Source organism: Cebus imitator, unplaced genomic scaffold (genome assembly GCF_001604975.1).
Source record: "Cebus imitator isolate Cc_AM_T3 unplaced genomic scaffold, Cebus_imitator-1.0 Scaffold9, whole genome shotgun sequence".
Lineage (NCBI taxonomy): Eukaryota > Metazoa > Chordata > Mammalia > Primates > Cebidae > Cebus > Cebus imitator.
The window spans coordinates 12,521,813-12,545,227 of record NW_016107324.1 but is presented as its reverse complement, the minus strand read 5'-3'; the positions used below and the strand labels follow the sequence as shown (position 1 = coordinate 12,545,227).

General features: G+C 51.6%; 1 protein-coding gene across 4 annotated transcripts; it reads left to right on the top strand.

The window, feature by feature from the left end:
- Positions 1-942: 942 nt before the first annotated feature.
- MAP1A (microtubule associated protein 1A) lies at positions 943-22,184 on the top strand. 4 transcript variants are annotated; one of them, XM_017546175.2, is made up of 7 exons: positions 943-1,211; positions 2,163-2,264; positions 11,253-11,335; positions 11,584-11,724; positions 11,936-20,099; positions 20,241-20,461; positions 20,640-22,184. In XM_017546175.2, exons 1-7 carry the CDS (start codon positions 974-976, stop codon positions 20,793-20,795), a joined length of 9,105 nt encoding a protein of 3,034 aa, XP_017401664.1. In that variant the 5' UTR covers positions 943-973; the 3' UTR covers positions 20,796-22,184. The 4 variants fall into 4 exon arrangements, with proteins under 4 accessions (XP_017401664.1, XP_017401668.1, XP_037600710.1 ...); XM_017546179.1 differs by lacking the exons at positions 943-1,211; positions 2,163-2,264 and adding an exon at positions 8,212-8,307; XM_017546180.2 differs by lacking the exons at positions 943-1,211; positions 2,163-2,264 and adding an exon at positions 8,218-8,307 and having other exon boundaries at positions 11,913-20,099.
- The last annotated feature ends 1,231 nt before the right edge of the window (positions 22,185-23,415 follow it).

Below are 23,415 nucleotides of genomic sequence, written 5' to 3'. Positions count from 1 at the left end.
AATGGGGGAGGCTAGACTTACAGCACATTTTTACAAAGATGTTCTAGTCAGTCATAAAACAGTACAAGGCCTCCCCAGTCCTTTCCCAACCTCTGGTTTTGGTCTTAGAACTGTAAACCTCTTCTTTGGTGCAAACATTGCCCCCTCTGTTTTAAGAACTCCCCGGGGAAAGTAATACAACAGTCTCCTAAGGGAGACCCATCTCACTTTGTCACATCACTTGCAGATGGGAAGGTCTTTCCTAGGTTTTACTCAGATCCCCCTTGCTGCAGTCTGAGCTCATTGCACTCGAGTCCTGCACTCAGCAGAGATGGAGAGTAGCCAGCCAACTGCTATCATCAGAATAACAACTCACCAGGGACTCAAGGCCGGAAGGTCATTCTGTCCCCTCCAATACTGCGCAGCCTTCCAGAGCACTCCCAGGGCCTGAGGCAAGGACAGGGAAACCGAGGATAGAGACCTCGGGCAGGACCCAGGCAGGCAGTGACAAGCAAAAAACAAAAACGCCAAACAACGATAATGCAAACACACAGACACAGATGGAAACAATGATACAAACTCGGAGACAGAGAGGGACAAGATGGCTCCCCTCAGTTCGGGTGAGGTTGCAGAATTGCCAGACAGCAGTTATCAGGGATACATCTTAACTAGAAGCTTCTTCAGGCGCCGAGGCAAACGACTACCCCTCCAATGGATCCCCCAGAGACCCCACCCCCGCTCAAGTCTGAGTGGAAGCTCCCACTAGCACGGAGCGAGGGGGTCGTAGGGGGGATGGGAGACGGCCACCACCCTCAGGCCCAGCAAGACCGCAAAGCAGACGCTTCTAGCTCCGGCCCCTGGCCCGCCCCTGCGGCGACTGTGCCCCGCCCCCTGACAGGCAGCAGCCAATGAGCGGCACCTGCCGCCGGCCTTTAAGAACCGCGCGCACTCTCTCTGCAGAGGACGCTGCCGGCCTAACACCGCCGGAGTTACCATGGAGACCGAGGCCGGGCCTGCGCGGCCTCACGGCGTTGCCATGGAGACAACTCTGGGGCTGGGGCTCCGAAGTCCCGGCGCACCGCTGCCTCAGAAACCCGCTGAGCCGCTGTGCGAGGCTGGAGCCGCGGTGGCGGCTGCCCGCTGGGACCTACAGAAGCACTCTTTGCTCATTGTGATCGGCGATATCGGTACCGAGAGTCAGCTGAGGGCCGTGCGGGCCCACCTTGAACAAGGTGAGCCACTGTTCTGGCTGTGCTTCAGGTATCTCCATCCTATGCTTCTCCGCCTTCTGCATTCAACTCCCAATGCATATGTCTGCATATCCATCCCTTGTGTGCACTTCCTGAGATCTTCGCCCTTGTCACCTGCATCTTCCATGCCATGTGTCCTTATCCTCTCGCTCTACTAACATCTCGCTGGCCCATCCTTCCCACACACTCCGTGGCGTTCCACAGTCTCTCTGAGGCAGCGGAGCTCAGCCCCTGGGGCCCCTCTGGTCACACCCTCCTCTGCAGTGTTTTGGGCCAGGTGTCCTGAAAGTCCTCTCCATCCCCTGGAGAATCCACATCCCAATCTTGCTGTTTCTTCTTTATGGTCCCTGAACCAGCATGAGGAGCTTCTGAACGCCCTGTACAAATCTCAAATCTCTAAATGCTAGCAGCCAACCTGAGGGTGACCTTTGTGGCTACCAGCTCCTGAGTCCTCACTTCCATCCCCAGTGCTGTGCCTGTGGCTGTGGTGCAATGCTGCGGAGCCACCTGCGGGTGGAAGCAAGCCGTGGAAGGTTGGAGAAAAGGAAGGGGGCATAGAAGGCCGACATAGAATCCTACTTAGCTGTAAATTGGAAAAGGTAGCTCTCATTACCTGGCAATAGGTTCTTAGGTGTCACTTCCACCACAACTAAGCAACCTTACAAGAAAATTCCTACTTATAAACTCATTAATGACCGAGGTTAGTCTAAAGTCTGTCCTCCCTCTGGCTTAGGCAAAGCTTAGACAAGGTAACCGGGAGAAAGATACCACGACTAGCCACCTTCCTTCAAGACATCACTAAGGCTGATTGTGGCAACTGCCCATATACCCTCCCTCTCCTTACCTGTTCTGTGAACTTGAAAGTATTCCTGCAGTCCCACCACCCCCCAACCCACAACCTTATCTAGAATCCTTTTTGTTTTTCTCCCACAGGGATTCTGTCCTGGAACATTGACCTGTCATCCTTTGACTTGAACCAACAATTGAGACTCTTCATTACCCGGCATCTAGCTCACTTCTCCTCAGAGATCAAAGGTTAGGACTAGCATTTTATTTCAGTCATTTGGGTGACAGCTGGTCACCGAAGAGCAGAAATCCAGTCTCCCTGGGAGAAGTGGCCTTTGGGAGGTTTGGGTGGAGGAGAAGGGAGGAACTTTATAGAGGAGAAAAGTCTTGGAATTCCATAGCTATCCCCACATATCGAATATACTTTGCAGACATGGTTTGATAGTGGAGGGAGCCTAGAGAACGTAACTTCTCCCTGAGAAGTGGGTTGTTTGTGGATTTTGTGGATAGCTGTTGACATGCACTAAAGAAATGAGGTACTCCTTTTAGTGATCAGTCATCTCTGATGCAAAAATTCACTTTCTTCATTTGTGTTCCCCTTTCTGCATACCCTGGACTCCCTGCTTTCCTTTAAAGACACCCCAGAATCCCCCATTTATCTTCCTAGACCCTTGTTTAACATTTTTTTTTTGAGAAGGAGTCTCAAACTATTGCCCAGGCTGGAGTGCAGTGGCACGATTTTGGCTCACTGCAACCTCTGCCTCCTGGATTCAGGTGTTTCTCCTACCTCAGCCTCCTAAGTAGCTGGGATTACAGGCACCGACCACCACACCCAGCTAATTTTTTGTATTTTTAGTAGAGACAAGGTTTCACCACGTTGGCCAGGCTGGTCTTCAACTCCTGACCTCATGATCTGCCCACCTTGGCCTCCCAAAGTGCTGGGATTACAGATGTGAGCCACTGAGCCCCACCTAGCATTTTTATTTAGGCTGCACAGGTTTCAGGGTTTCTGGTTCCTGCTTTGGCTTAGCCAACAGATCTCCAGAGCAGAGCAGAATCCTGGTACCATAAGATGATGGGCACCATCAAATCCAGAGTGGAAGGAGGGTCTCCTGAATTTACTGCTACGAGATCAAGTTGTACTCTGAGATTTGGCCCAGATCAAAGCTCACATAATGCAGTTTCCCATTCTGCTGGGTGGGAGGAATGGGTGGGTTAGAGAATTGAGAAAATAAGATTTTCAGAACTATCACTCCATGACAGATATCTGTGAGGAGACAATGGGAAGCTCCTCATCCTATTATAAAAGAGTTAGGGCCGGGCACGCTGGCTCACGCCTGTAATCCCAACACTTTAGGAGGCCAAGGTGGGTAGATAACCTGATGTCAGGAGTTCAAGACCAGCCTGACCTATCTCTACTAAAAAATACAAAATTAGCCGGGCGTGGTGCCACATGCCTGTAATCCCAGCTACTCGGGAGACTGAGGCAGAAGAATTGCTTGAACCCAGGAAGTGGAGGTTGCGGTGAGCCAAGATTGTGCCACGACACTCCAGCCTGGACAAACTCCATCACAAAAAAAAAAAAAAAAAGAGAGAGCTAGGCATCTAGTCATGTTATTGGAAAATGTTGACACACCAATCCATGCAGCTTAATAGAATATAAAATCCATCCGGGTCAACAGCCACTGCAACTGAATGACTGAATTCATATCTTATACAGATAATTCTCAATTATCCAGTATAGTAGTCACCTTTCCTTAATTACCTCTTCTCCTTTTCCACTGCTTCTTACTTCCAAATCTTTGATCATTTCCTGATCACTAATGTCTATTAGTGATCCCAGATGCTGCTGGGAAGTTGGAGAAAATAAGGTTAATATGACTAAAGCTCTATCATCCTAGCAATATGTACAGCAATTTTATATTAATATTTGTGAGGCTGACATCTTCCTGATGTGACTGGCTTTCTGTAATGCAGGGCACTCACTCTTTTGAGAATTCTTCTGTTTAGAATTATGCATGTCATGGCTTCCTCCATTATCCCTGATGATGATGAAAATCAACAGTTTTACCACTTAGTACTCCTAGGAGCTTTGGTGCAGGGCCACATACAGGATGACAGAGGATGAAATTAATGACTAACAGAAGTTTGTGATTATCTGCTGATGTTAATAATTCACACTGAATTCTCTAACCTTGTCCTTTTGGCTACAGAGACCTGAGAGTAGGCTGGTTTCTGGAATAATATAAGAAATGAAAAGAATTTAAACCAAAGTACCTAGCCATTCTTCAGATTAAGATGCAGGGATACTTGGGAAGACACAGAGAGACACATAGTTATTCCCAGGCACTTCTTAGAAACAAGCACTGATATATAAACACCTACTAGACCCTTTCCATCAAAAAGTTTGGCTGTGGTGTACTCAAGGAGCTTAGGACCATATACTTCAGATTAGAGCTTACTTTGGCATACTGAATATTTTTAGGTTTGGACATTTTTATCATGGTCTGTCTATGTCACAGGAGAATAGTAGAGAATTTCCTGGAAAAACCCACACTGCTCAAGACAGCCACAGCCACACCCCTGTTGGCTCCTCTTTCAGCTGTCCCCACAAACAACAGTCAGCCCAGAGCAGCTGCAGACATTGCCCCTCCCTTCAGCCTTCTGTTAGTAAGGACGAAAAGGGTCCAGGCAGCTGGGATGAGCTCAAGGGGATATGTTAGTGCCTTATGGCTTGACTACCCCACAGGCTGGGCCACCATATCTATCACCTACCCTCAAGCCCTGGGCCAAAATGCTAAGAAAGCAGACAAAAATGTATCCTACAGTGACAGGGAGAGTATAATTATTCCTAGGCACTGCCCTCTCCACATTGACATACCCACACACAAAAAAGAAGGGACCCTCTGATAGAGTCAGTAGCCCAGCTCCTTCTAGTGGTCAAGTCTGGTAAAAGCTTTCAAAGATGATGTTTGCATCATGTAGCCTCTCCAGTGGTGACTTTTTTTTTTTTTTTTTTTTTTAGATGGAGACTTGCTCTGTTGCCCAGGCTGGAGTGCAGTGGCACGCTATCAGCTCACTGCAACCTCTGCCTCCCGGGTTCAAGCAATTCTCCTGCCTCAGCCTCACCTGCCTCCTGGGTTCAAGCGATTCTCCTGCCTCAGTTGGGATTACAGGCGTGCACCACCACACCCGGCTGATTTTTGTACTTTTAGTAGAGACAGGGTTTCATCATGCTGGCTAGGTGGTCTTGAACTGCTGACCTGGTGATCCGCCCACCTCGGCCTCCCAAAGTGCTGGGATTACAGGTGTGAGCCACCCTGCCCAGACCCAGTGGTGACTTTCCAACCCCTACAAAAAATCTGGATCTTCCAAGCATTCTAATACAAACTCAGAAACATTAGGACAGTGGAAAACTGAGTTTCAATAATTTTATGATTCTTTTACTATTGGATACCTACAGGAAATGGAGGGGAGGGCTCATAATTCATAACTAATATTCTAAGACTCAAAAACACAGGGCCGCGAGTGGTGGCTCACACCTGTAATCCCAGCACTTCAGGAGGCCGAGGCGGGCAGATCACTTGAGGTCAGGAGTTTGAGACCAGCCTGGCCAACATGGTGAAATCCTGTCTCTATTGAAAATACAAAAATTAGCCTGGGTAGTGGTGCACCAGTAAACCCAGATACTCAGGAGGCTGAAGTAGGAGAATCGCTTTAACCCAGCAGACAAAGGTTGCAGTGAGCCAAGATTGTGCCACTGCATTCCCGCCTAGACAACAGAGCTAGACTCCATCTCAAAATAAATAAATAAATAAATAAAAACACAGGCTGAGGGACCAGTCAGGAGGCCTTCAGTCTGACTCTCCATTTCTACTGATGGACTTAGGAAGTGATCGTTCTATTGCTTCTACCAATACAAAAGTTATCCTGAATTAATACAGCAGCTCATTAGCCCTTGGAACTGGGGTCTACATTGCTGTCTAAAATGGGAAAGCAAGGACATGAAAAGGACTTCAAGTTTCATACTGCAGTCATCTCTAGTTCTGGGTTTACCTGGGAGATAAGAGTACTCTAGAGTTGATCTGGTCTGAGATCCTGATTTACAATTTCCTTGATCACCTAGGTGACCTCTCGGAAATCTTCCACAAAAGGGAGAAAGACTTCCAGTGGCATTTGTACATTGCAGATTTAGAAGTCTAGGAATGAAGGAGCATTTTTTCATCTTTTATACAATTCAAACCTCACAGCATTATTGGAGGATGGTACTAATAAACTCATTTCATAGTTTATGAAGCAGGCTCTGAGAGACATTAAGTGACTTGTTTAGCAGCGTGATTAGTAAAATGATGGATCAGGTCTCAAATCCAAAGTTTCATATCTTACTTTGTGTCTAAGCTCAAGCCTCTCTTTCTTCTTTAGCCTCTCTTTCTTCTTTGGCATCTCACCATTTCATTGCAGCAGAGCCTAGAACACAGCAGGTGGAGAGTTGGTGGTGGTGCGTAGCTGTTTAGAGGGTGAAGGCTGAAGGAAAACTCTACTGTGAGTTGGCACCATGCCCAGGGTGCGGCCCTTGAGCCGAGAATAAAGGTGGGCTCTGCATTGGTCTGGGAAATGTTATTTTGTTCTTAAGGCAAATGTCTACTCGAGTTTCCCTCCTAACACACTCCAGAAAGCCCTAGAAAGCAGAGAGGAGATAGAGGGCTTGAGGTCGGAGGAAATAAGAGCGATGAAGTTACAGAAGAGAGGTATTTTCCTTTTGTGATGCTCGGAACTCAGCCTGGTTTTCTGTGTGTATCTCTGCAGATGGCTGCTTCTACCCAAATGGGGTTGTTGCCATTGTTGCTGATTTGCATCCCCGGATCTGAGCAAGAATTGCTCCCCTTTTGTCCCCTCAACCCCAAGAGTACTAGTGACTCAGCTCCTCCTCTCCTCTGGCTGCAGTTAAGAGGGGATGGGGGATGCTGAAAGCACAGACTATTTTGGTTTCTCTGACCTTCAAAAGTAGCTCTTGGCAGCCTGGGGCAAGGGTGGGGCTAGTCTTGGGTTATGCGTGGGTGGCTGTGATTGTGAGGAAGGCCTTAGGAGCTAGCCAGGACTGGGAAGGGTGGATGGGAAGAGGACAGGGAAGGACTATGTGAGAGCTTGAGCATCCTCCCATTGGAAGGAAGTGCTGCGGCTCTCCAGATCCTTCCTTTAAGTCCTAAAGCACTTTACTAAATCTGAGACAGAGGTAGTGACTAAGGGAAACAGGATCAATGTTAGAAGGATCAGAATAATATAAGACGGAGTCAGCAAAGAGACACGGAGAGAGCAGGAACCCAACCACCCTACACAGTCATTATAGGTTTTGTTTAAAATCTAAAGAGTACTTCTGTTACATTTAATAATTGGCCTATCATAAAGCCTTCCTGGGGCCTGAGCCCCTGAGGCCATGGTAATCCTTCTCAGTCCTTGTAAACTCCTTCGCTGTAAGGCAGAAAGCTCCCTGCCCCTTCAGGGACTTGTCTGTATATTCCAATGACTCAAGAATCCCAAGAATCAGTGCCTATGTGGTTACTGTGTTACGCTGCATTGCCACAGAACTTCATGTAGCTCTCAGGGTCCCTGTGCCCCACCCCAGTAGGCTAGGGACCATGTGTCTACTCCAGAATTTCAAACTACCCTCTAACCCTAAAATAAGATTTATTTCTGCCCTCCTTGGTTTCTGTAGCTAAGGTTCAGAGGAAGGCAGCACATCTCCCCATCCCCAACCTTTCTCTTAAGCAGTTCCCCACCCCTACCCCATGTTCTTGGTCCCCCAGCCTTTGTCTCCTGCTCCTCCAGGGACTGAAGGTTACTCTCTGGATCCATCTGAGGAAAGAGGCAGCAGATGGTTTCTAAGAGAAGGGGGAGAGCCCACGCAGCCCATGCCTTCTATAGCCTCGCTCTGTCCCCTAGCATGGGGCTTTGGTCTTTTGGCTGATGCTAAAAGAGTATTTCCTAAATAAGCATGGCTGTGAGAGAAAGCTCCTGTGGGCCACAGGACATTGCAGAGGCTCTTTGAGCTGCTAGACAATCCCTCAGCCCCAGAGCCAAGCAAAAGCACTAGAGTATGGATATCGTGAAGGCAAAGAAACAGTTAAGTCTCCAGTGCCTCGTCACAGACCAGCCCCTCTTCCCCGCCCTGGCGCCGCCCTCCTCATCAAGCACCCCCCCCACTCCCACCCCAAGTGCTGCAGACTCTTCCCTGAAGCTGCCGGCTGAGGCCGGAGCTGCTGCCTCCATGAGAGGCTTCCTCCCACACCCCGGGGTAAGAACCGAACCAAAGGGCTTGGTATGTGGGGGTACACTGTGATATGGAGGGAGGGGAGGTGGGCTGGGGTCATGGAAAGGGTGCTGGTACCTAATCTGGTACGTCTGGAACTAGCCCAGTGGCAGGAGGCAGGCTGGGCAAATGGAGAGAGAAGATGAACATTACTGGCTGTGGGCCCAGTCTGGACCCAGAACCAGAGGCCACCAGGGGCTGTGACAGTCCACCTCTCCACCTGGGCGGGGGTGGGAGACATCAGCCTGGGACAGCAGCAGAGGGTGGTACCACTGGCTCTGCTTGGCAGCCCAGGGTGCTGGAGGAATTTGGGAGCAATGTTTTTGGTCAGAGGCAGAAGAATCTGAGAGAAAGGGGGATGTTATGGGAATGTGCCTAATGGGAGGGCCCCTGGGTGTCAGCTGCTGGATTGCTCAGCTTCTCCTATGCTGGTGGTGAGTAGGGCAGTGAGTTTTTGCCAAGTAAGGGAAGGTGGGGGACACTATGGAAAAGAAGGGAGGAAAGGGTCACTAAGACATGGCACGCGCCTCCTCACAGACCAACCGGTTTGCAATGGGCTCCCCCCACCCTATTCCCTGCGGCTAGCTTTAGACTGGGACTCTAAACCCCCCTTTCTGGCCCTGCTAAGGCCACTATGGAGATGGAGAACTCCCTCCCCAGGGGCTACCCAGCATTTCCAGTCGTGTCAGCCCCACAGGTTCCCAGTCTCAGCCCTACTCCCACCTCATCTCTGCCTCTCTTCCCAAGATGGGGGCTCTTGAACAGAGAAGCCAGTTTCTTCTCCCTCTCTGCATCCCCCTATCCCCACCCCCCATGCAGAAGCAGCCAAGAAAATGACTTGTCATGCTGGGGTGGGGGGTGGGGGCGGAGCTGGAGCCAGAGCTCAGCGCGCACACTCACACACACTCACACACTGCGGCAAACTGCAGCTGCCCAAATGGCCCTCCTCCCCTTCTGCCTCACTGCGGAGACACCTGCCCTCCTGCCTGCTCAGCCTCCGCACCACAGCCCACCCCCCACTCCAGCACTGGCCGAGCACTGTGTGCCCCTGCCTCACAAGATGGTCCTCTCCAAAGAAAAAGGAAAAAACGAGTCCGTTCCCTTCAGTGAGACAGCGCGGGGAGCAGAAGAAATGGCTTTCTCCCAGGCCTGAAAAAGAGAGGCACAGGATATAAACCATGTAGTTGCAAGTCAGAACCACTCCCAGGGATAGGGTGAGGAATAGGACCTTATGCCAGGACAGGAACTGGGATCAGAGAAGTCTTGTGGTGATAAACGGGGACCGTAAGGAATGGGAGACTTGGGGTAGAGGGGAGTGGTAGATAGAAAGCAAATCAGTGTGTGCTATAGATATTTGTCTTTCTGACCTTCCTACCTCAAATGTGTGACTTTATTTGTGTGGAGGGAGCTCTTGCCCTTCTAAATCTGAACTACTTAAGGCTGGCAGCTTCCCAAACCTTGATATCCCTCACTTGCCCCACACCCTGCCCTTGCCTACATCTGAGGTGGCCCTTGTCCTCTGAATTTATCTCAAATGTTCCCTCAATTCTCAAGTGAATAGAAGGGAACCCTTGAATTCCTCTTCGCCCCAACCCACCCTGTATGGGGTTTGGCCTTCTGACACCATCCATCGTTCATTTCCCCCACAGCTGCAATCTGCAGCCCTGTGCTGTCAGATCTGCCTGATCCTGGCACCATGGCTCTTCCTCTTAACAAAGGCCCTGGCCCCAGGCTTCTCTTATCCAAGCCCCAGAAAGAAGAGAGAGCTGGGTCACAGAAGAAGATCTAAGAGACAAATTATGAGCCCTCCCACCAATATCCTCCACACAGCCCACTGCCATCTGTTGGATGCTCTATGAGGTTAATGCCACTATTCACTGCAACTGGAAAGGGGGTTGGGGGAGGAAGGGCAGGAGCAGAGGATGGCAGCATTCTTCTTCCGCATCTTCTGTCTGATTTGCCACTTCCTTTCTTTGCTGAATTGCTTGGTGTTTCATGTGAGGCTGGAGAAGGGAAATAGGGGATTCGGCGATGTTTTTCTCCATGGCCTGGGGAGCACCCTGAATCTCTCCTTTCTTATTAATGTGTTTCTTGTTCAAGAACCTTTCACTCCCCATTTCCATGGTAGAGGCCCCTAGGAGAGGGGCAAAGATGAGAGAAGGAACTGTTCACAAGGAATAGGTTGTGGGGTAGTGAATCCAATCTCTCTGAAACTTTGGGACAAGAAGATGCTGTGAAAACTTTCTAGTGGGAACAATATGTTTGTATGCATGTGTATTAGTGCAGGCTGGGCCTCTGAGGAACCAAAGGACAGAACAGGAAGTTATAGTTCTATGCCCATTCTTTGAATCATAAAGGGTTTAGATAGCACAGGCTTCTCTGGGTCTTCTGGAGCAGGAATTCTGGCCTTGGATGGCAAGAAAGTTGGGGAGTCTGTAGACACATAAGCTCCTATCTCCTTATTTCTAGACACTCTGCTGGCAGAAAAGCCCAGGGCAGAGGCAAGCCAGGAAGGAGAAAGGGAAGTGAAGAATATCATCCCAGGGGCCCTCTCTCCAGCTGAGCCCCCCATCCCCAGGCAGCACCAGGAGCTTAGTGTTCCAGCAGGACAAAAGCTTCTTGTCAACAGGGCAGTCTGAGGCTGTAGTTCCAGGCAGAGGGGTGGGGACACAGGCAGCAGAGGGTGTGGTAGACGAAGGGAAGGAGAGGACAGCCAGTGTGGAAGAGGGGGAGGTGGAAACCCTGAAAGGGAAGGGCTGGAGGAGCCAGTTCCTAGACCTTACTCAGCAGTATCCAGGGTGGCAGGGTCTAAGGATAGCCAAGTTTCTCTTTCTCTTGAGTCCCATTTTCTGATAATACATTCTTTCTTCTTCTGCACCACACAATTTCTATACCTATTCTCAATATAAATTTCTACATCTCTCCCTCAGGCCAGAGGACCCTTTGCCACCAGAGCGAGATCCTAGAGACCATCATCCTGGTAAATCCCAGTGCAGACAGTATCAGCTCTGAGGTAAGGCCAGGGCCTGTCCCTTGCCAAGCAGGCCTGATGTAAGTGCTATACCCACCCTGGCCAATGCTACCACTATTAGGCCAAGAATTCCTCTCTCTGGCATCAAAGCTGACTTATTGTCCCCAGCCTAGTCTGGAGGTGGTAGGAGGGACACCAATGGGAAGCATGCTCTTGCAGTACTTCAGGGACATTCATTGGCTTTCCCTGGATTTCCTATATCTATGACCACTCCCCTTCTTCCATTCCAGGTTCACCATCTTCTTAGCAGCCCTTCAGCTCATAAACTACTAATTTTGAGTGGGCAAAGTTTAGAGCCTGGGGGAGACCTCATCCTACAGAGTGGCACCTACGCCTACGAAAACTTTGCTCAGGTCCTTCACAGCCCCAAGGTAAGTTCCATCCCAGAGTGTCTGGGAGAAAGGGCAGCACTAGAGCTACGGGAGGAATCTAAAGGAAAGTCTCATATTGCTTGACCATGGGGGGCCCTGGCAGAAAGGTAAGAGTTCACCTTGGAGAGAAGTGAAGATTAGGGTGCTGAATCTGAGTCAGACCAAAACAACTCTAGTGACCTGATCAGGCTTCTATCTCCTATTCTTCTAGATTGCCCAATTGCTCAGCAATAGAGACCCGGGGATCCAGGCCTTCCTCACCGTGTCCTGCTTAGGGGAAGGTGATTGGAGCCACCTGGGATTATCCAGTTCCCAAGAGAACCTGCACCTCCGGCTAAACCCTGAGCCCACGCTGCCCACCATGGATGGCGTGGCTGAGTTCTCCGAGTACGTCTCTGAGACTGTGGATGTGCCATCCCCATTTGACCTGCTAGAGCCCCCAACCTCAGGGGGCTTCCTCAAGCTCTCCAAGCCTTGCTGCTACATCTTCCCAGGTGGTCGTGGGGACTCTGCCCTCTTTGCTGTCAATGGTTTCAACATCCTGGTGGATGGTGGCTCTGATCGCAAGTCCTGCTTTTGGAAGCTGGTGCGGCACCTGGACCGCATTGACTCGGTGCTACTCACACATATTGGGGCAGACAACCTGCCAGGCATCAATGGACTACTGCAGCGCAAAGTGGCAGAGCTAGAGGAGGAGCAGTCCCAGGGCTCTAGCAGTTATAGTGACTGGGTGAAGAACCTTATCTCCCCTGAGCTTGGAGTTGTCTTTTTTAACGTGCCTGATAAGCTGCGGCTTCCTGATGCCTCCCGGAAAGCCAAGCGCAGCATTGAAGAGGCCTGCCTCACTCTGCAGCACTTAAACCGCCTGGGCATCCAGGCTGAGCCTCTGTATCGTGTGGTCAGCAACACCATTGAGCCACTGACCCTCTTCCACAAAATGGGTGTGGGCCGGCTGGACATGTATGTCCTCAACCCTGTCAAGGACAGCAAGGAGATGCAGTTCCTCATGCAAAAGTGGGCAGGCAATAGTAAAGCCAAGACAGGCATCGTGCTGGCCAATGGGAAGGAGGCTGAGATCTCTGTGCCCTACCTTACCTCTATTACTGCTCTGGTGGTCTGGCTACCAGCCAACCCCACTGAGAAGATTGTGCGTGTGCTTTTTCCAGGAAATGCTCCCCAGAATAAGATTTTGGAGGGCCTGGAAAAGCTTCGGCATCTGGACTTCCTGCGTTACCCTGTGGCCACGCAGAAGGACCTGGCTGCTGGGGCTGTGCCTACCAACATTAAGCCCAGCAAAATCAAACAGCGGGCTGATAGCAAGGAGAGCCTCAAAGCCACTACCAAGACACCTGTGAGCAAGTTGGCCAAACGGGAGGAGGTGGTAGAAGAGGGAGCCAAGGAGGCCCGCTCAGAGCTGGCCAAGGAGTTAGCTAAGACAGAGAAGAAGGCAAAAGAGTCATCTGAGAAGCCCCCAGAGAAGCCTGCCAAGCCTGAGAGGGTGAGGACAGAGTCAAGTGAGGCACTGAAGGCAGAAAAGCGAAAGCTGATCAAGGACAAGGTGGGGAAAAAGCACCTTAAAGAAAAGATATCAAAGCTGGAAGAAAAAAAAGACAAGGAGAAAAAAGAGATCAAAAAGGAGAGGAAAGAGCTCAAGAAGGATGAAGGAAGGAAGGAGGAGAAGAAGGATGCCAAGAAGGAGGAGAAGAGGAAAGATACCAAATCTGAGGTCAAGAAGATTTCCAAGCCAGACCTAAAGCCCTTTACTCCTGAGGTACGTAAGACCCTCTACAAAGCCAAAGCCCCTGGAAGAGTCAAAATAGACAGGAGCCGTGCTGCCCGTGGGGAGAAGGAGCTGTCTTCTGAGCCCCGGACACCCCCAGCCCAGAAGGGGGCTGTACCGCTCCCAACAGTCAGTGGGCACAGGGAGCTGGTCCTGTCCTCACCAGAGGACCTCACACAGGACTTTGAGGAGATGAAGCGTGAGGAGAGGGGTTTGCTGGCTGAACAAAGGGACACGGGACTAAGAGATAAGCCATTCCCTCTAGACACTACAGAGGAGGGACTCCCAAGTACAGCTATCCAGGGAACACCACCCTCTGTTCCAGGGCTGGGACAAGAAGAACATGTGATGAAAGATAAAGAGGTTGTCCCAGATGTCCCTGAGGAACAAGGTAGCAAGGACAGAGGCCTAGACTCTGGGGCTGAAAGAGAAGAAGAGAAAGATACCTGGGAGGACAAGAAGCAGAGGGAAGCAGAGAGGCTCCCAGACAGAACAGAAGCCAGAGAGGAAAGTGAACCTGAAGTAAAGGAGGATGTGATAGAAAAGGCTGAGTTAGAAGAAATGGAGGAGGTTCACCCTTCAGATGAGGAGGAAGAGGACGAGACAAAAGCTGAGGGTTTTTACCAAAAACATATGCAGGAAGCCTTGAAGGTAACTCCAAGGAGCAGGGAGGCTTTTGGGGGTCGGGAATTGGTCCAGGGCAAGGCCCCTGAGAAGGAGACCTCATCATTCCTAAGCAGCCTGACCACACCTGCGGGTGCCACTGAGCATGTCTCTTACATCCAGGATGAGACAATCCCTGGCTACTCAGAGACTGAGCAGACCATCTCAGATGAGGAGATCCATGATGAGCCGGAGGAGCGCCCAGCTCCACCCAGATTTCATACAAGTACATATGACCTCCCTGGGCCTGAAAGTGCTGGCCCATTCGAAGCCAGCCAACCTGCTGACAGTGCTGTTCCTGCTACCTCTGGCAAAGGCTATGGAGCACCAGAGACTGAACTTACCTATCCCACTAACATAGTGGCTGCCCCTTTGGCTGAAGAAGAACATGTGTCTTCGGCCACTTCAATCACTGAGTGTGACAAACTTTCTTCCTTTGCCACATCAGTGGCTGAGGACCAGTCTGTGGCCTCACTTACAGCTCCCCAGACGGAGGAGACAGGCAAGAGCTCCCTGCTGCTTGACACAGTCACAAGCATCCCTTCCTCCCGTACTGAAGCTACTCAGGGCTTGGACTATGTGCCATCAGCTGGTACCATCTCACCCACCTCCTCACTGGAAGAAGACAAGGGCTTCAAATCACCACCCTGTGAGGAATTTTCTGTGACTGGGGAGTCAGAGAAGAGAGGAGAGATCATAGGGAAAGGCTTGTCTGGAGAAAGAGCTGTGGAAGAGGAAGAGGAGGAGACGACAAATGTACAGATGTCTGAGAAACTTTGCAGTCAATATGGAACTCCAGTGTTTAGTGCCCCCGGGCATGCCCTACATCCAGGGGAACCAACCCTTGGAGAAGCAGAGGAGCGGTGCCTTAGCCCAGATGACAGCACAGTGAAGATGGCTTCTCCTCCACCATCTGGTCCTCCCAGTGCCACCCACACACCCTTTCATCAGTCCCCAGTGGAAGAAAAGTCTGAGCCCCAAGACTTTCAGGAAGCAGACTCCTGGGGAGACACTAAGCGCACACCAGGTGTGGGCAAAGAAGATGCTGCAGAAGAGTCAGTCGAGCCAGAGCCTGAAGAGGGAACACTAGAGAAGGAAGAGAAGGTTCATCTTCCCAGGAGCCCCCAGGCCCAGGAAGAACCTGTCAGCATTGATGAGGGACATACAGGCTGTACCATTCAGCTATTGCCAGAGCAGGATAAAGCAATAGTCTTTGAGACTATGGGGGCAGGAGAGCCCACAGGCCCAATTCTGGGAGCAGACGCCCTTCCCGGAGGTTTGAGGATATCACCCCAAGAACCTTGCAAACCTTGGAAAGATGAGGTGCTCAGATATCCTGACCAAAGCCTCTCTCCTGAAGATGCAGAGTCCCTTTCTGTCCTCAGCGTGGCATCCCCAGACACTGCCAACAAAGAGCCCAGCCCCAAGTCTCCCTGTGGCCTGACAGAGCAGTACCTACACAAAGACCGTTGGCCAGAGGTATCTCCAGAAGACACGCAGTCACTTTCTCTGTCAGAAGAGAGCCCCAGCAAGGAGACCTCCCTGGATGTTTCTTCTAAGCAGCTCTCTCCAGAAAGCCTTGGCACCCTCCAGTTTGGGGAACTAAACCTTGTGAAGGAAGAAAGGGGGCATCTGATGCAGGCTGAGGACACCTCTTACCACATAGCTCCCATGTCTGTTCCAGAGCTTCATGCAGCCACAGTGTTACCTCCCACAGATGGGATGACTAGATACTCTGCACAGACAGACATCACAGATGAGAGCCTTGACAGGAAATCACCTGCCAGCTCACTGTCTCACTCTACACTTTCAGGAGATGGGAAGCACTTACCTGGGGCGATCATGAGCCCTGGTGAACACATTCTGACACCTGATAGCTCCTTCTCCAAAAGTCCTGAGTCTTTGCCAAGCCCTGCCATGGAGGACATTGCCATAGAGTGGGAAGATAAAGTTCCAAGGTTGAAAGACAGAACCTCAGAACAGAAGAAGAAGGAATCTGAGCCAAAGGATGAAGTCCTACAGCAGCAAGACAAAACTCTGGAGCACAAGGATATGATACAGCCAAAGGATATAGCTATCCATGAGAAAGATGAGGCTCTGGATGTAAAGAACAAGGCTGTGAAACAGCAGGATAAGGCTTTAGAACAAAAAGGCAGAGACTTAGAGCAAAAAGACATATCCCTAGAACAGAAGGACAAGGCCCTAGAACGAAAAGACAAAGACTTAGAAGAAAAAGACAAGGCCCTGGAACAAAAGGATAAGATCCCAGAAGAGAAAGACAAAGCCTTAGAACAAAAGGACACAGCCCTAGGACAGAAGGACAAGGCCCTGGAACCAAAAGACAAAGAACAAAAGGACAAGGTCCTGGAACAGAAGGACAAGATCCCAGAAGAGAAAGACAAAGCCTTAGATCAAAAAGTCAGAAATGCTGAACATGAGGCTCCAGAGGACAAGGTCGCTGAAATGAAGGGCAGAGACCTAGAACAGACAGACAAAGCCCCTGAACAGAAGGATAGAGCCTCAGAAAAGAAGGATCAGGCCTTAGAACAAAAATACTGGGCTTTGGGACGGAAAGATGAAGCCCTAGAACAAAATGTTAAGGCCCTGGAAGAGAAGGACCAAACTCAAAAGCAGGAGAGCCTAGTGCAGGAGGATAAAACCAGGAAATCAAAGGAGAAGATGGTAGAGGAAAAATCCCCAGAAAAGGTCAAGGCTGTGGAAGAGAAGTTAGAAGCTCTTTTGGAGAAGACCAAAGCTCTGGGGCTACAAGAGAGCCTCACGCAGGAGGGCAAGGACAGAGAGCAGGAAGAGAAGTACTGGAGGGAGCAGGATGTGGTCCAGGAGTGGAGAGAAACATCTCCTATGAGAGAGGAGCCAGTTGGAGAACAGAAAGACCCTGTCCCAGCGTGGGAGGACACATCTCCTGAGCAGGACAACAGGTATTGGAGGGGCAGAGAGGATGTGGCCTTGGAACAGGACACATACTGGAGGGAGCTAAGCTGTGAGCGGAAGGTCTGGTTCCCTCATGAACTGGATGGCCAGGGGGCCCGCCCACGCTACACTGAGGAACGGGAAAGCACTTTCCTAGATGAGGGCCCAGATGATGAGCAAGAAGTGCCCCCGCGGGAACACACAACCCAGAGCCCCTGGGCCTCAGACTTCAAGGATTTCCAGGAATCTTCAGCGCAGAAGGGGCTGGAGGTGGAGCGCTGGCTTGCTGAATCACCAGTTGGGTTGCCACCAGAGGAAGAGGACAAATTGACTCCCTCTCCCTTTGAGATCATCTCCCCTCCAGCCTCCCCACCTGAGATGGTTGGACAAAGGTTTCCTTCAGCCCCAGGAAAAGAAAGTGCTATCCCAGACCCTAAGCTCATGCCACCCATGAAGAATGAACCCACTACCCCCTCATGGCTGGCTGACATCCCACCTTGGGTGCCCAAGGACAGACCCCTCCCCCCTGCACCCCTCTCTCCTGCTCCGGGTCCCCCCACACCTGCCCCAGACCCCCACACTCCTGCACCCTTCTCTTGGGCCACAGCCGAATATGACAGTGTGGTGGCTGCAGTGCAGGAGGGGGCAGCTGAGTTGGAAGGTGGGCCATATTCCCCCCTGGGGAAGGACTACCGCAAGGCTGAAGGGGAACGGCAAGAAGAAGGTAGGGCTGGGGCTCCTGACAGCAGTTCACACAGCTCAAAGGTACCAGAGGCCAGCAAAAGCCATACTACCATGGAGCCTGAGCAGACTGAGCCCGAGCAGAGAGAGCCCACACCCTATCCTGATGAGAGAAGCTTTCAGTATGCAGACATCTATGAGCAGATGATGCTTACTGGGCTTGGCCCTGCATGCCCCACTAGAGAGCCTCCACTTGGAGCAGCTGGGGATTGGCCCCCATGCCTCTCAACCAAGGAGGAGGCTGCTGGCCGAAACACATCTGCAGAGAAGGAGCTTTCATCTCCTATCTCACCCAGGAGCCTCCAATCTGACACTCCAACCTTCAGCTATGCAGCCCTGGCAGGACCCACCGTACCCCCAAGGCCAGAGCCAGGGCCAAGTGTGGAGCCCAGCCTCACCCCACCTGCAGTGCCCCCCCGTGCTCCTATCCTGAGCAAAGGCCCAAGCCCCCCTCTTAATGGTAACATCTTGAGCTGCAGCCCAGATAGGAGGTCCCCATCCCCCAAGGAATCAGGCCGGAGTCACTGGGATGACAGCACTAGTGACTCAGAACTGGAGAAGGGGGCTCGGGAACAGCCAGAAAAAGAGGCCCAATCCCCAAGTCCTCCTCACTCCATCCCTATGGGGCCCCCCACATTGTGGCCAGAAACTGAGGCACATATCAGCCCTCCCTTGGACTCACACCTGGGGCCTGCCCGACCCAGTCTGGACTTCCCTGCTTCAGCTTTTGGCTTCTCCTCATTGCAGCCAGCTCCCACACAGCTGCCCTCTCCAGCTGAACCCCGCTCGGCACCCTGTGGCTCCCTTGCCTTCTCTGGGGACCGAGCTCTGGCTCTGGCTCCAGGACCCCCCACCAGAACCCGGCATGATGAATACTTGGAAGTGACCAAGGCCCCCAGCCTGGACTCCTCGTTGCCCCAGCTCCCATCACCCAGCTCCCCTGAGGCCCCTCTCCTCTCCAATCTGCCACGACCTGCTTCACCAGCCTTGTCTGACGGCTCCTCCTCTGAAGCTACCACACCTGTGATTTCAAGTGTGGCTGAGTGCTTCTCTCCAGGCCTTGAGGCTACAGAACAAGAGTCTGGAGAGCTGGACCCAGGAATGGAACCAGCTACCCACAGCCTCTGGGACCTCACTCCTCTGAGCCCAGCACCCTCGGCTTCACTGGACTTGGCCCTAGCTGCAGCTCCAAGCCTGCTTGCAGATATGGGTGATGGCACCCTGCTGCGCCACCTGGACTGCTCAGGGGCAGCCATGGAGAAGCCAAGCCCCTCCCGGGGTCCCTCTGGGGACTGTGCAGCCAATGGCCTAACTGAAAGCAGCCCTAACCCCCTAGGCCCTGCCCCAGCCAAGGCTGAAAAAGAAGAGGCTGAGGCCTGTCCTGCCTGGGAACGTGGGGCCTGGCCTGAAGGAGCTGAGAGGAGCTCCCGGCCTGACACACTGCTGTCCCCTGAGCAGCCACTGTGTTCTGGAGGGGTCTCTGGTGACCCACCCAGCAGTGCCTCTCCTGAGGTTGAGGCTGGGCCCCAGGGATGTGCTGCTGAGCCCCGGCCCCATCGGGGGGAGCTCTCCCCATCCTTCCTGAACCCACTTCTGCCCCCATCCACAGATGACAGTGACCTCTCAACTGAGGAAGCTCGGCTGGTAGGAAGAGGCGGGCGGCGCCAAGCAGGGGGCTCAGGGACCAGTGGGGGCCCATGCCCTGTGGCTGATGAGACACCCCCCACATCAGCCAGTGACTCAGGCTCCTCACAGTCAGATTCTGATGTCCCACCAGAAACTGAGGAGTGTCCATCCATCACAGCGGAGGCAGCCCTTGACTCAGATGAAGATGGGGACTTCCTGCCTGTGGACAAAGCTGGGGGGGTCAGTGGTACTCACCATCCCAGGCCTGGCCATGACCCACCCCCTCTCCCACAGCCAGACCCCCGCCCATCACCTCCCCGCCCTGATGTGTGCATGGCTGACCCTGAGGGGCTCAGTTCAGAGTCTGGGAGAGTAGAGAGGCTACGGGAGAAGGAGAAGGTTCAGGGGCGAGTAGGGCGCAGGGCCCCAGGCAGGGCCAAGCCAGCGTCCCCTGCACAGCGTCTGGATCTTCGAGGAAAACGATCACCCACCCCTGGTAAAGGACCTGCAGATCGAGCATCCCGGGCCCCACCCCGACCACGCAGCACTCCAAGCCAGGTCACCCCAGCAGAGGAAAAGGATGGACACAGCCCCATGTCCAAAGGCCTAGTCAATGGACTCAAGGCAGGACCGAGTAAGTATATCATGAAAAGTGGCAGAGAGTGTGGGTTAGGGCTGGGTGTGAGCTGGTCAGGCTCCAGGAGTGGGAAAGAGGAGAAGGTTGCCAAAACGGTTCTACTTTTCCTCTACAATGAATGCTGGCTTGTCTCTGCAGTGGCCTTGAGTTCCAAGGGCGGCTCTGGTGCCCCTGTATATGTGGATCTCGCCTATATCCCGAATCATTGCAGTGGCAAGACTGCTGACCTTGACTTCTTTCGTCGAGTGCGTGCATCCTACTATGTGGTCAGTGGGAATGACCCTGCCAATGGCGAGCCAAGCCGGGCTGTGCTGGATGCCCTGCTGGAGGGCAAGGCCCAGTGGGGGGAGAATCTTCAGGTGAGTAGCAAAGGACACCAAGGAAGTAGTTTGGTCAAAGCTCACTCAGAGGCAGTGGAACACAGTCCCTATTTATTAAAGAGCAACAAGGCTGTTTCTGAGACCATCAGGTTCCCCTTCCCCCTCACCTACCTTCCTTTCATGTTCTCACATCAGGCATGTCTTGTCTCCCTCCTAGGTGACTCTGATCCCTACTCATGACACGGAGGTGACTCGTGAGTGGTACCAACAAACTCATGAGCAGCAGCAGCAACTGAACGTCCTGGTCCTGGCTAGCAGCAGCACCGTGGTCATGCAGGATGAGTCCTTCCCTGCCTGCAAGATTGAGTTCTGAAAGAGCCGCCCTCCCTTCCCCAAGGATCCACTCCCCCAGCTCCTTTAGATAATGACTACTGCTGAGTCCTGTGGTGTTGAGGGAAATGGGAGCTAGGGGGAGGGGAGGGAGATGTCTTCTTGTGGGGACTTGGGCTGGGCTAAATGGGAGGGATTGTCCCTTCCCGTCATCCATTCCTGAGAGGGGTCTCAAACCAAAGTTAACAAGCAGAGGATGGGGAAGGGGACAAATTATGATAGGATAGCATCTGATGCCTGAGAACCCTCTCCTAGCACTGTCAAATGCTGGTATTGGATGGGGACTGAGGATAGGTCTCAGAGAGCAACCTCCTCCCTTATAGAGGGAGATTATATCCCCAACACCAAGGACCTCTTTATCTCAATCTATTTATTTGTCATCCCAGGAAGGATTTCCAATAGCAATTTATGTGACTGGGGGCAGGATACTGTCAGTGAGATGCCCAGAGCTGCACCCTTTCCTCCATCTCCCATCCCCCCATCTCCCCAGCCACCAGGGTCTGAGTTCTAGCAGGGGCCTGGGGGTATCCCACTGCTACACTGTTCTACTGCTTCGCTCAGTATCTGAATGTCTCAATTTAAAACTTGAAGCTCTTTAGACCAATAGATAGACTGGTGAGAGGAGAAAGGAGCTTATTCCCGAGCCCCTGCTGTATACCATTCATATCCCAGGGCTGTGTCCAGACAGCACAAAAGGGCAAGGAGAGCCCATTCCCAATGCCAGAATTCTTCCAAACTCCCTGACTCTTTGAAGTTTTTACTCACCCCATTTCAATTATCCTGATCCCTTCTCATCCCCTGCTTGGCTTCTCTGCATGTGGTCATCTGCTGTGGCCTGGTGTGTAATGGGTTAAAAATAAGCAACTGCCTGACATCCCAACATTTGACACCCCAGCAATGTGTGACTCCCTCAACATTCCACTATGCCATCCTGCAGCTGAAATGGGAACACTGGCTGCCTCTCCAAACCCACTCTTAGAGGATCTGGGAGGTGGAGGCCAGGCCAGAGGACTTGGGGAAAATGAGAGGGAGGAAGGAAAAAGGGAGAAGCAGCTGAGTCATAGCTTAACTCTTACAGAGTGAAGTGAAAATGGGCCAAAAATGCCACCCCAGGAGAGGACCTTGTCCCAAGCAAGCCAGTGAGCAGCCCTGTCAGACTACTGCTGGACTGAGAAACCAGAAGCTGGTAGTCACCTGGGCTCGCCTTCTCTGCCAAACTATTGGGAAACCAAAATGAGCCCACCTAGTGTTCTTCCTAGCTCCACCCTCCCCGTGCTGCTGTGCTCTGCTCCTCCCCACACTTCCCTGCTATAGTTCCCAGCTGCTGTAACGGAGCCACCTCCAACTCTAACAATAAACTGAATTCATTGCAGATGGTGTAGTGCTGCTTAGGCTTTTCTGACTCCATACATTGCTTAGTTGCTGGGAGTTGCTGGGCCCTGGCTCCTACCTCTCTGTTTCAACCAGCATTGACTTTATCTTTGAAGACTCTAATGCTTTTGATTACTGGAAACACTTGTGCCTGAGTATGGAGAATAGGAGCCTAGGGTGGGTACATACGTACATACGTCTGATTTGGAGGAGGGAAGAGGGGCAAGGGGCCTCCTAGGGGAGGGCATCTGCATTCCATGGGGGAAAGAGCTGAGGACCAAATAACCAGGATCAGATAACCTGGACAACCCCTTGGACTAAAGAGGTAAGAAGCTGAGGGATCCTAAGAGATCCAGAGCCTAATGAGGTTGGAAACAATTCTCCTTGTACAGTCAGGATTTCCATGGAGTAAAATGGTAGACTTTTCCCCCACCACAGAAACCCTTTATAGTCCTAGGTATGTCAGGAGTAGCCAGGTTATGAATATTTGGGGAGGGGCATGTTCTAGCTCTCCCACTGTTCTGGCCTCTCACATAGTAAAGATGTCAAGGGACCAGAGAAAGGGCATAGCCCCTTTATATAAACTCCTGACACTCCATCAGAGTAAAAAATTAACAGGATGATTCCAAGAACTTGGTGACAAGGCACGTACCCTCTGGTGCTTCACAGAGAGGAAGCCTCTTTCCAGTCCCCCTTCCAACACTCTCTTTCCTCATTAAAGACCTTTTGGGGGCTGGGTGCGATGGCTCACACTTGTAATCCCAGTACTTTGGGAGGCCAAGGCGGGTGGATCACCTCAGGTCAGGAGTTGGAGACCAGCCTGGCCAACATGGTGAAACCCCCTCTCTACTAAAAATACAAAACAATTAGCTGGGTGTGGTGGTGGGTGCCTGTAATCCCAGCTACACAGGAGGCTAACACAGGAGAATTGCTTGAACCCGGGAGGTGGAGGTTGCGATCGAACCATTGCACTCCACCCTGGGAGAGAAAGGCGAGACACGACCTCAAAAAAAAGAAAAAAAAAAAAAAAAAAAGACCTTTTGAGATAGTGATTTGATTGCTATAGGCACCTCTTGGGATGTCTAATCTATATATTTTTATAGTCTATTTTTGGATGCCTGATCTCTGTATTTTTACAGCCCATTCCTGTTCAACTATAATGTCTTTTGACTGATTAAGATTAATCAGTTACAGACACAATTGACTCACAGTCATACTGATTTTTTTTTTTT

Excerpts from the sequence above, each read along its gene's own strand:
- MAP1A (XM_017546175.2), top strand. The coding sequence starts at position 974 with ATGGAGACCGAGGCCGGGCCTGCGCGGCCTCACGGCGTTGCCATGGAG. Across the intron at positions 11,336-11,583 it reads CAGACAGTATCAGCTCTGAG|GTTCACCATCTTCTTAGCAG; the intron begins GTAAGGCCAGGG and ends CTTCCATTCCAG. Across the intron at positions 20,100-20,240 it reads TGGACTCAAGGCAGGACCGA|TGGCCTTGAGTTCCAAGGGC; the intron begins GTAAGTATATCA and ends TTGTCTCTGCAG.